This window comes from Rhinopithecus roxellana, chromosome 17 (genome assembly GCF_007565055.1).
Source record: "Rhinopithecus roxellana isolate Shanxi Qingling chromosome 17, ASM756505v1, whole genome shotgun sequence".
In the NCBI taxonomy this organism is placed as follows: Eukaryota; Metazoa; Chordata; class Mammalia; order Primates; family Cercopithecidae; genus Rhinopithecus; species Rhinopithecus roxellana.
Window position 1 is genome coordinate 107937401 of NC_044565.1, and position 12320 is coordinate 107949720.

The following is a 12320-nucleotide window of genomic DNA, read 5'->3' on the forward strand; positions in this document are numbered from 1 at the left end:
GGGGGTGCCTTCCATTTCATCTGGCAAACCGTGGCCCAGGGTATGAGAGCCCAGATGTTTTAATAACATCAACACGGGGATACACAGTATTTAGAAAATGAGTTCATGTTCTAGGAATTACTTTCATTGCATTTTTTAAAGCTCTGTATCTTTTTCTGTTCGAATCCAGGTGCAACATTAGAGGAAATCAACCAGCACTGGGACTGGCTGGAACAAAATCTCCTTCACACCTTGTCCGTCTTTGATAATAAAGATGACATTGCCAGTTTTGTCAAAGGGAAGGTAAAGGTAGGTCCCTTGAGTTTAACGTTTCTCCCTATCTTTCCATCTTTTTTCCTTAAGACATTTCGAACACTGGAGCATACTAACAGTTTTTTCTGCTAACTGAACTTTTTGGCTTAGTACGTAAAGCCAGATAAGTTTCATTTATCACCTGTCTTAACTTTGTAGTCAGTCTAGCAACATACACCTGACATGTTAAAAAAAGACTTGGCCGGACGCTGTGGCTCACTCTTGTAATCCCAGCACTTTGGGAGGCCAAGGTGGGTGGATCACGAGGTCAGGAGATCGAGGCCGTCCTGGCTAACACGGTGAAACCCTGTCTCTACTAAAAAATCCAAAAAAATTAGCTGGGCGTGGTGGCAGGCGCCTGTAGTCCCAGCTACTCGGGAGGCTGAGGCAAGAGAATGGCGTGAACCCGGGAGGCGGAGCTTGCAGTGAGCCAAGATTGTGCCACTGCACTGCAGCCTGGGCGACAGAGCGAGACTCCGTCTCAAAAAAAAAAAAAAAAAGACTTTATTCTCAGGCTTAGTTTTTGTTATTCTTTACAGGAGTGAAGGCCCTTTATTATCGCCGGAAAAAAAAATAATGTTAAGATTTATGTTTTTGCAGAGCAACACGTTATTTGACTTCTTAAATCACCTTTTTTTTTTTTTTTGCAGTTGTGACATCTTGTCACACTATTCTGTTGGATCTACCACTTTCCTCCTGCTAGAAGTGGATGTTTATTCTTAAAATATGTAAATTAAATGTAATGAAAGCCAATTAAGTTTTGAGTTGGCAAGAGAGGAATATTTTGGGAGGTATCTGTGATGCCTCCTGTGAGTTACAGTCTTATATAACTGGCCTCCCTGCAATAACATGATGGATAATCAGTGCTTTCAAAGCCCCATTGGGCTGGGAGAGATAGTTTCTCATTCTAAATTTAACTCTCTCATTAAATACTTTAACACATTAGCGTGTGATACACTTTTCCTTCCTTAGAGTAAAACCTCCTAGCCCTTCGATTTTGTTTTCTGCAAAAAGCTTGGCTTTCTAATACCTCAAGTGCCATGGCTTTTCGTAAAGGGTGTCAAAGCAGATTTTTGATTTTGGAGGAACAAAATCTTTTCCTTCGGGGACTGGGGGATACTTATGGGATCTGGTGAAAGGGAAGGCATCCCAAGTCCAGCCAGCTTGACAATGTCTTCTTGGAGTTATACCTGGCCAGTGGGGTTAGTGGGTGGACTGGGCCATGGTGGCCTCGGGTCGGCCCTCATCCTGGCCCAGCCAACTGTGGCTCACTTCCCTGGGTCATATCACACTTGGGTAGCTACAGAAAGGCCCCATTCAGTGCTATTTTTCACACTTACCCCCACCTGTCTTGGTCTAATGCAAGTTGTAGTGGTTCTTTAATTTAGGTATTGCTCTTCTTAATTTGGAGGAAGAAAATTAACTTTTGCTACAGTGATTTTAAAACAGTTTCTGTAGAATAAGAAAACTTGTCCTTGACTCTCCTAGATTTCATGGCTGGGGTCTTGGAAATTACACTGACAAAAGATGAATAAGAGAAAAACAGAGTTTATTTTTGTTGGTTGTTTTTTTGAGACAGGGTCTTGCTCTGTCACTCAGGCTGGAGTGCAGTGGTGCAATCGTGGCTCACATCAGCCTTGACCTCCCAGGCTCAAGTGATCCTCCTGCCTCAGCCTCCTATGTAGCTGCGGCTGCAAGCACACACCACCACACCTGGCTAATGTTTTTATTTTTTGTAGAGACGAGTTCTCATTATGTTACCCAAGCTGGTATCGAGCTCCTGGGCTCAAGCAATCCTGCCTTGGCTCCCCAAAGTGCTGGGATTATAGATGTGAGCCACCACGCCCAGCCAAACAGACTTTATTTGAACACGAAAGCATGCATATGTGTAACAGAAGCTCAGTGATGAGTAACTCACAGGGGTGGTTAGCACTTGGGCTTACATAGCATCTCAGCGAAGAACAGTGTATTTGTAGAAAGGTGACAAGACTAGAAAAAAGGCCTTTAGGCTTTTGGGGCAGCGTACTGTGTGGAAAACGCATGGAAGCTAAGGGTTCGTTTAGTGAGGTTACGTAGATTCCTCTCAGGGCTGTTTCTGGACTTCGGAGGGTCGAGAGCTGTTTCTGGTGACTGAGAGTCAAAGTCCTCTTTCTGGTACAGGAGCAGGACACACCTTGACTAATGGACCTTTAAAAACAGGTCCTGTTTTGAGGCAGATGTCGGGGGAAGACAGCCTTTTTGGTGTTTGCTGTTTCTCAGTTTTCTTCAGCTCCAAATAATCCTTATGCCACAGTGGCATATTTTGGGGTGATACATTCTAGTACCTGACACTTTGAAGCTAAAATGCTTTGAAAAGTAAGTCCTGAGGAGGCAGGGCTGGGGAGTGAGGGTCCTGCCCGGCCTGAGCCTGGGAGCACAGCGTGACATTTGATCTCCCTTTCCTCTGGCCAAATCCTAAGGATCTGGGAACTGAGGCCTTCCTACTCATAGCCCGAACCTTTGATGACTCTATAAAACTTTGAAAAATCCCTGTTTCAAGCTGTGCCTGTAACCAGAAGCCATACTTCAAGGAAGGCAAGGGTCAGCACGGCCACCCTGACGCCTGCACCGGGAGCCCCTGGGTCCCACCCTGCAGCCGTGCCTGCTGCCTGTCTGCTCCAGAGCCTTCATAAAGACCCCTCCACGCCTCACTTCCAGGGCAAGGGGAGAGCTCAGCACTCATTATATATCAGATATGCTTTTCAAAAATATTCATCTCTCTTAACTAGTACTTCATTAATGTATAATGTCTTGTTAAATAAAATGTGGGAAATAGAGAAAAACATAATGAAGAAAATGAAAATCACTTGAAATTTCATCAGCCTCCAGATTTCTTTTAAAAATAATTTTAGGCCAGGCATGGTGGCTCATGCCTGTAATCCCAGCACTTTGGGAGGCTGAGGGGGGCAGATCAACGAGGGCAGGAGATCAAGACCATCTGGGCTAATACGGTGAAACCCCATCTCTACTAAAAATACAAAACAATTAGCCGGGCGTGCTGACGGGCACCTGTAGTCCCAGCTATGTGGGAAGCTGAGGCAGGAGAATGGCATGAACCCAGGAGGCGGAGCTTGCAGTGAGCCAAGATTGCAACACTGCACTCCAGCCTGGGTGACAAAGCGAGACTCCATCTCAAAACAAATAAATAAATAAATAAAAATAATAATTTTAAATTACATTGTTATTTTAACGTCAATGCTCAGGTTTAAGTTGGAGAATAGCTTATATAATAGTGCAGGGTTTGACAGAAATACCCAAAAAGTGGTCTTGTCTTGAGGGACATAGCTTTTCATGAGACATGACATACCTACCTACCTAAAAAAAAAGGGGGGGGGGGGGAATGTTAATAAAGATAAATGATAGAAGTGTGTGTGTGTGTGTGTGTGTGTGTATATGTATGTATTTTTAGAGATGGGGTCTTGCTGTGTTGCCCAGGCTGGAGTGCAGTGGCTGCTCACAGGTGCCGCCATAGTGCACTGTAGCCTCAAACTTTTGGGCTTACATGATTCTCCTGCCTCAGCCTCCTGAGTAGCTGGGATTTGAATCATAAATGTATTTTTACAATCAGGTAGCATATGTGAGGCTTGGGGCCCAGGAGTTCCTAAACAGCTGCTCATGTGAAGGTAACAAGAAGATATTCTCAGGGAAGGGTTTTGCAGCGAGCTCCCAGGGATGGGAAATCAGATTTCTGATGGTAGCAATGAGTTGTCAATTAGGAACAAATAGGCCATAAGCGTGAATTCTAGGCCCTTCTATGACCACCCCAGATTATGAAGGACACTAATTGTTACTCATTTTTGGCAAAAAATTATAGATTTAGTTGCCTTGTTTTCCCATAAACCCAAGTGCCTTGGAGGTTATTTATGACCTTGGGAACCTTGGCCAATATCCATTTAAGACTGCAGAGTGAGCCACACGGTCAGGCCGGTAGTAGCCTTAAATACCAACATTTTTGAACCTAATGAGGAAGATCTTCATGAGTTTTTCTCAAAAGACTTTTTTTTTTCTTTTCTTTTTTGAGGCAAGGTCTCGCTCTGTCATCCAGATTGGAGTGCAATGGCACAATCTCGGCTCACTACAACCTCTGCCTCTGGGGTTCAAGCGATTCTTGTGCCTCAGCCTCCCACGTAGCTGGGATTACAGGTGCGCATCACCACACCTGGCTAAGTTTTGTGTTTTTAGTAGAGATGGGGTTTCACCATGTTGACCAGGCTGGTCTCAAGCTCCTGGCCTAAAGTCATATGCTCACCTCAGTTCCCCAAAGTGCTGGGATTACAGGTGTGAACCACCACACCTGCATGCTCATAGGACTGACTTTTATCTCAAAGTTGGGTAGTTCTTTGGGATTGATGCCCAGTTCACGGGCCTGAGGCAGTCCTTTTATCCTCATGCCTGTAGAGAAAATTTAGAAAATGATGTTTGCGGCAGGGTGCAGTGGCTTACACCTATTATCCCAGCACTTTGGGAGGTTGAGGTGGGTGGATCACTTGAGGTCGAGAGTTCGAGACCAGCCTGACCAACATGGAGAGAAGCTCTGTCTCTACTAAAAATACAAAATTAGCCAGGCGTGGTGGCACATGTCTGTAATCCCAGCTACTCGGGAGGCTGAGGCAGGAGAATCGCTTGAACCCAGGAGGCGGAAGTTGTGGTGAGTTGAGATTGCGCCATTGCACCCCAGCCTGGGCAACAAGAGCAAAACTCCATCTCCAAAAAAAAAAAAAAAAAAAAAAAGAAATTGATCATTTGTTTGAGAACTGGGCTTAGAAGTCAAATGATTCACCCAGAGCCTTGTGATCGGTAAGTGGCCGAGTGAGAGACTGGTTCTTGGGTTTTCTGACCCCGACTGCAATTCCTTTTTTTTTCTGCTGCAGCCGTGTGTCTGGGTGGCTGACGGATGACACGGCTGAGCCATTCTCCTCGTCAGATGTGTCTGTCATTGAAGCAGTGCATGCTTCTCGGGGGCCTGTGCGTCTCAGTCCCTCCTGCTTCAGATCCCTTGCACCCCCTGCCTTCCCATTGCCGGCTCACTGAGCAGGGACTATCATCTCTGTGTGTCAGGCTCTGATAGCCGAGGAGACCAGCAGCAGGCTCGCCGAGCAGGAGGAGGAACCCGAGAAATTTCGAGAAGCCCTGGTGAAGTTTGAGGCCAGGTTCAACTTCCCTGAGGCAGAGAAGCTGGTCACCTACTACTCCTGCTGCTGTTGGAAGGGCAGGGTGCCCCGCCAGGGCTGGCTGTACCTCAGCATCAACCACCTCTGCTTCTACTCCTTCTTCCTGGGCAAGGAACGTAAGTGAGGCCTGGCAGGCTCTTCCCAGATAAAGTTGGCCCTCGGGACTCAGTGCTGCTCCCAGGAAGGGCCGTTAACAGGAAGAGTTGGACAGATTTAAATAAATGGTGGAGATGACACCGGGTGACACTTGATTACTTATATATGCTACTACTAACAGGGGATTACAACTGGAGAATGCACTTTTTCTACTGCCTTAAGAAACATTCTGTATAGTTCACTTTATATAGCCACTAAGGGGTTTTTACTTCTGTAAGTTGTTTAGAAAACATAGTGTTATCACTGATGGCTTAATATTTCTCAAAGTGTAGAACATATTCCTGCTTTTTTTTCTTTTTTTTTTTGTTTTTGAGGTGGAGTCTCACTCTGTCACCCAGGCTGGAGTGTGCAGTGGCGCCATCTCGGCTCACCACAAGCTCTGCCTCCCGGGTTCACACCGTTCTCCTGCCTCAGCCTCCCGAGTAGCTGGGACTACAGGCGCCCACCACCGTGCCCGGCTAATTGTTTGTATTTTTAGTAGAGATGGGGTTTCACCGTGTTTGCCAGGATGGTCTCGATCTCCTGACCTCGTGATCCGCCCGCCTCGGCCTCCCAAAGTGCAGGGATTACAGGTGTGAGGCACCGCACCTGGCCATATTCCTGCTTTTTAACAAAGCAGGCCATTAAAAAAATTCCTGGCACTGAAGGTCAGGACTGCCCCTTGGAAGACTGGCTGGATATGCAGTTGCTTGCAGAAGGGGAATTCTTCACTATCTCCTTGAGATTCATGCACTGATTGACTGCTCACGTATTTATCCAGTGGCAGGAACTGTCCTAGGCAATGGGATTCGCAGGTGAAAAAGCGAAGCCACAAGTGTCAGTTGTATATTGAATGTTTAAAAAGTCATTCCCACAGAAACTTCTTCCAGAACCAAATACTGTTGTAAGTGCTCATGTCGGGTAATATGGAAGCTGCATATGTGAGTGTGTAATTTTGGTTTCTTGCTTGCTTTACATTTCAAGTTGAACCAGTGAGAGGAGCTTCTCTTGGGACCCCCAAGAGAAGCTGTGGCTGGCTTCTGGCACGTGGCCTTCCTTTCCCAGCTCGCCAGCCTTGGTTCTGATGCTCTAGGATACACACCGTATCTGCACAGCCCTTCCGCACCCTCGGGGTGTGCCCTGACCTCACCTTAGCCACCCTGTCTTCCTTCTTTTTGAAATGCTTTTCAGAGTTCACCTGGCTTTCTTTCCTTTCTCTGTACTTAGCCTGTTGGAAACTCCTATTCATCCTTCATCCTTCAAAATTCAGTTCAGGTTTTGTCACCTCCAGAAAGCCTTCCCTGGTCCCCATATTATTTGTACTGTATTTGCATTTTTATGCTCGGTCCCAGCAAGTCAGTGGTCGCTTACTCATATGCACGTCTGTTTTCTCTTTGTGAACAAGCTCCTTCAGTGCAGGGTGGGCTCTTCACAAAGGAGATACTTAATGAATGAAAGTTGGTGGCATAGGTGGAGCATATGTACCTGTGTATAAAAGAGTTTTTATGAAAGCAGCTAGAAGTAGCTGGAGAAGTTTATTGTCAAGCCTGATGCAGAAATGTGGCCTTTAAAATTGTTAAAGCGCTGAAAGTGGTATTGCAAGATAAATGGAAAGAAATGGTAAAAATAAAAACGTCATTCTCTTATTTGAAAAGGAAAATGAATTGTTTTCTGACACTTACTAGTGATTGTCACTAAACCTTATTGTGTTAGGAGGGTACTATTTGGAAAAAATGGGGCACGGTGGAAAACCCCGCCTCTACTAAAAATACAAAAATTAGCCAGCCATGGTGGTGCACGCCTACGGTCCCAGTTACTTGGGAGGCTGAGGCACAAGAATCGCTTGAACCCCGGAGGTGGAGGTTGCAGTCAGCTGAGATCGCACCAGTGCATGCCAGCGTGGGTGACAAAGCAAGACTCCGCCTCAAACAAACAAACAAAAAGATTTAGGAAAAATAAATGATCCCTAATATGTGGAGACATTTCTGATTTTCAGGTGTTCTGCATGCCTCTCTGATGACAGCAGGCCGCCAGATGTTTAGACTTTCTGTTCTCTTTGCTGACACTGTATTGCCAGCCCTGGCTAAGACTGTTAGAAACATTTCTGAGACTAGACCAGGTGTTTCTAAAATGTACTGTTTGTACTATGTTACTTTTTTAAAGTTTCATAAAAACTACTTATACTCTGTCTTCTAAGACTCTAACAACTGTTATTGACAACAGGCTAAAATGTTAAGTCCATTTCTCTCGACGAGATCATGAATGATCCTCATTTACACACCTCTTTTTCCCATAGCTTACACTGTGAATGCTGTTTTTGAAACCAGAATTTATGTAGATTCAGAAACTTTTGCATAACTGTTGAAGTTTAAATATTCTTGAGAAAGGTGTATGTTGTTAACTTGGTATTTCGGAATAGTGTTCCTTTGAAATACGCGGCAGCCAGCAGCTTGGGAAGTTTTACTTAGATCTTTAAGAAAACCATTAGAACATGAGTTGGGTTTTGACCAACAGCTGGCAGGTGGTCTGTGCTCTTCTTTCCTGCTCTGGTTTAAAGGTGTTTACACCAACAGTGTATAAGTGTTTCCTTTTCTCCACAACCTCCCCAGCATCTATTATTTTTTGACTTTTTAATAATAGCTATTCTGGCTGGTATGAGGTAGCATCTCATTATGGTTTTGATTTGCATTTCTCTGCTGATCAGTGACGTTGAGCTTTTTTTCCCATATGCTTGTTGGCCGCATGTATGTCTTCTTTTGAAAAGTGTCTGTGTCCTTTGCCCACTTTTTAACGGGGTGGTCTGTTTTTTTCTTGTAAATTTGTTTAAGTTCCTTATAGTTGCTAGATATTAGACCTTGTGAGATGCATAGTTTGCAAAATATTTCCCCTATTCTGTAGGTTCTCTGTTTACTCTGTTGATAGTTTCTTTTGCTGTGCGGAAGCTCTTTCACGTAATTAGATCCCATTTGTCAATTTCTGCTTCTGTTGCAATTGCTTTTTGGCGTCTTCATCATATAATCTTTGCCTGTTCCCATGTCCAGAATGGTTTGCTGGTGTAAATTAGCTCAACCATTGTGGAAAGCAGTGTGGCAATTCTTCAAAGAACTAAAAATAGAACTACCATTCAATCCAGCGTTACCGTTACTAGGTATATATCCAAAGGAATATAAATTGCTCAACCACAAAGACACATGCATGCATATGTTCATTGCAGCACTATTCACAATAGCAAAGACATGGAACCAACCTAAATGCCCATCATTGGTAGACTGGATAAAGAAAATGTGGTACATATACACCATGGAATACTATGCAGCCATAAAAAAGAATGAGATCACATCCTTTGCAGGAACAGGGATGGAGCTGGAGGCCATTATGCTTAGCAAACTAACGCAGGAACAGAAAACCACATATCGCATGTTCCCACTTATAAGTAAGAGCTAAATGTTGAGAACCCATGGACACGTAGAGGGGAAGAACTGACACAGGCACCTACTTGAGGGTGGAGGGTGAGAGGAGGGAGAAGATCAGAAAAAATAACTAATGGGTACCAGGCTTCACACCTGGGTGATGAAATAATCTGTACAACAAATCCCCATGACGTGAGTTTACCTATATTACAAACCTTCACTTGTATCCCTGAACTTAAAAAAAATTTTTAAAAGGCATTTACACATTGGCCTAAGGAGAGCTTTGGATAGTTGCTTGCTGACACACTCAAGTTTGGCTCAAATTTCGTGCTATAATATGTATTTCACCCTTTTCTCTTACAGTTAAACTTGTAGTTCCGTGGGTCGATATCCAGAAACTAGAAAGAACGTCCAATGTCTTTCTGACGGATACCATCCGAATCACCACGCAGAATAAGGAGCGTGACTTCTCCATGTTTCTGAACCTGGATGAGGTGTTTAAGGTCATGGAGCAGCTGGCCGATGTGACGCTGCGAAGGCTGCTCGATAATGAGGTCTTTGACCTCGACCCGGATCTGCAGGAGCCGAGTCAGATCACCAAGAGGTGAGAGCGTCCGTTGTAGTGTCTCCCACCCGCCCAGGGGACCCACGAGCCGTGCCCAGCCCTTACGTGCACGTGCTTTTGTTAGCCTTGGTTATGTTAGATTTAAATTTCTCTTGTGGCTTAATCCAGATTTTCCTGTGTCGTTCATCTCGACAGAGACATGACAGAAATGATGATTACTCATTTACGCAGTGGACTTTGAGTTTTCAGATATTATTTCAAAATTGATTTTCATAAAGAATGCTTTTAGAAATGTAGTGTGGGTAGGGCTGGGCATGGCGGTTCACGCCTGTAGTCCCAGCACTTTGGGAGGCCAAGATGGTAGATCACGAGGTCAGGAGATCAAGACCATCCTGGCTAACACAGTGAAACCCCATCTCTACTAAAAATACAAAAAATTGGCCTGGCGTGGTGGCGGGCGCCTATAGTCATGGCTACTTGGGAGGCTGAGGCAGGAAAATGACGTGAACCCAGGAGGTGGAGCTTGCAGTGAGCCGAGATCGCGCCACTGCACTCCAGCCTGGGGGACAGAGCCAGACTCAGTCTGAAAAAAAAAAAAAAAAAAGTAGTATGGGTAACTGCTTAATAGAAATCTGTGGAGCACTGTGCTTTGCTAGTAAACATTAAGACATTTTGTCTTTTCTTTTTCTTTGTTTTTTTGTTTTTTTGAGATGGAGTCTCTCTCTTATCTCGGCTCATTGCAACCTCCGCCTCCCAGGTTCAAATCATTGTCCTGCCTCAGCCTCCCGAGTAGCTGGGATTACAGATGCCCATCACCACGCCCGGCTAATTTTTGTATTTTTAGTAGAGACGGGGTTTCAAACATGTTGGCCAGGCTTGTCTCGAACTCCTGACCTCATGATCCGTCTGCCTTGGCCTCCCAAAGTGCCGGGATTACAGGTGTGAGCCGCTGTGCCCAGCTGACATTTTGTGTTTTCACAGGAAATTACTTTGTAGAAAACATTTTCAGGGCAGCTGGACCTATTTTTGGTGCCACTTTGTCATCAGAAATACGCCTCTCTAATAGTGTCAGTCAGTATGCTACGTGGTTTATTTGCCACAAATTGATACTAATCCTAGAGACTTGTGAGGTAGTTGTTTGAATTGTTTGTTGCTTTAAGGAAGTTCAACTTTAGTATCCAAAGTTTTTATTTTGAATTTTTAAAGAACCACTAGTTATTTTTTATTATCTTGGTGCAAAAGTAATTAAAAGTAGAATGATCTTAGTGTCTGGCAATTCCACTTCTGGGTATGTGCACTAAAGAACTGAAAGCAGGGGCTCAGAGCTATTTGTATGCCCATGTTTGCAGTAGCATTATTCACAATCAACAAACGGTAGAAGCAGCCTGAGTGTCCAGCAAGAGATGAAAGCCATCAGAAAAATGTGAGCTGCACAATGGAATATTACTCAGCCTTGAAAAGGAAGGAAATCCTGACACACGCTACCACATGGATGAACCTTGAGGACATTATGTTGAGTGAAATAAGTTGCAAAAAGACCAATACTGATATTCAAACGTGATTTTTCTGAGCTTTAGTCTTCCATACTTGGCCTGGATGATATGCCACTAAGTTCCTTCAAAGCTCTAAAGTTAGTGTTCAGTAATAATATAAAGAAAGTTTTTTTTTTAAAAAGACTGATTATTCTTTAAATCCATACACTGTCCTCTGTCTTTTCTCAGCGTATGGGGGAGAGAGTGTCCCTTCATTCATGGCCTGTCACGGCGGCATGCTGAGGGTTTGATGTGTTCTGAAAGCATTCAAAGCCCCTTCCTGCCGTGTCCATTTGTTTTAAACAGATCACGTGTAGTCATGAGTTGAGGTAAAATCAAACGCAAGCGCTCTTGATTTTTTAGGTTAAGATTCCAAGGAATTTCACATGGTTTTGTGTCACCTCTGATAATCTGAGATGGAGGGTGAGGGGTGCTCGTTGCCCCCTGTGAAAGGACACGCTTGGGGCAGTGTCCTTTGGGGTTCGGACTCTGCACCTCTCAGCCCCAGGCCCCGTGATGGTCTCTCTGGCTCCATCTTAGGAGCATCTGTTTTAAAAAGCAAGACAGTCCAGTACAGTAGGTGCCATGCCCTCCTGTATTTCTTCAAATGCCTCTGCAGTCGTTGGTATCTGAGTTCTTTTAGTGCAGCTTGCAAAGATACCTTAAAAATGGAAAAGTCACAGTTGCAGGAGGCCCCAAAGCAACAAGCCTGGGTTGCGTGAGTTGCTAGAGGGCTCACAGGAGCGCCAGGTAAAGCTCCTCCCGGTCTCCCTGTGTGTGCGGGGCGCGTGGGCGTGTGAGTGCAGCCCTGTAGTTGCAGGAGTCGGAGGCCTGCCAGCAGCTCCTCTGGCCAGCCCCGCGGCGCTGGGATTTCGGGTGATCCCTCACAAATCTACTGATATCTCAGTGCAGCTCCACTTCCTGGTGTGGTGGTTTTGGTTTTGGGTAGAAGGGAGGCAAGAATACATTGAAGGCCGGGCGCGGTGGCTCAAGCCTGTAATCCCAGCACTTTGGGAGGCCGAGACGGACGGATCACGAGGTCAGGAGATCGAAACCATTCTGGCTAACATGGTGAAACCCCGTCTCGACTAAAAAATACAAAAAACTAGCTGGGCGAGGTGGTGGGCACCTGTAGTCCCAGCCACTCGGGAGGCTGAGGCAGGAGAATGGCGTAAAC

General features: G+C 45.1%; 1 protein-coding gene across 4 annotated transcripts in view; it reads left to right on the plus strand.

The window, feature by feature from the left end:
* Nucleotides 1-12320, plus strand: part of TBC1D8 (TBC1 domain family member 8) — a 135981-nt gene that overhangs the window by 86796 nt on the left and 36865 nt on the right. For all 4 annotated transcript variants that reach the window (XM_030920744.1, XM_030920745.1, XM_030920746.1 and 1 more), the window contains 3 exons: nt 170-288; nt 5389-5617; nt 9410-9650. In XM_030920744.1, coding sequence (XP_030776604.1) covers nt 170-288; nt 5389-5617; nt 9410-9650 — 589 coding nt within the window. The remainder of the gene's footprint in view (nt 1-169; nt 289-5388; nt 5618-9409; nt 9651-12320) is intronic.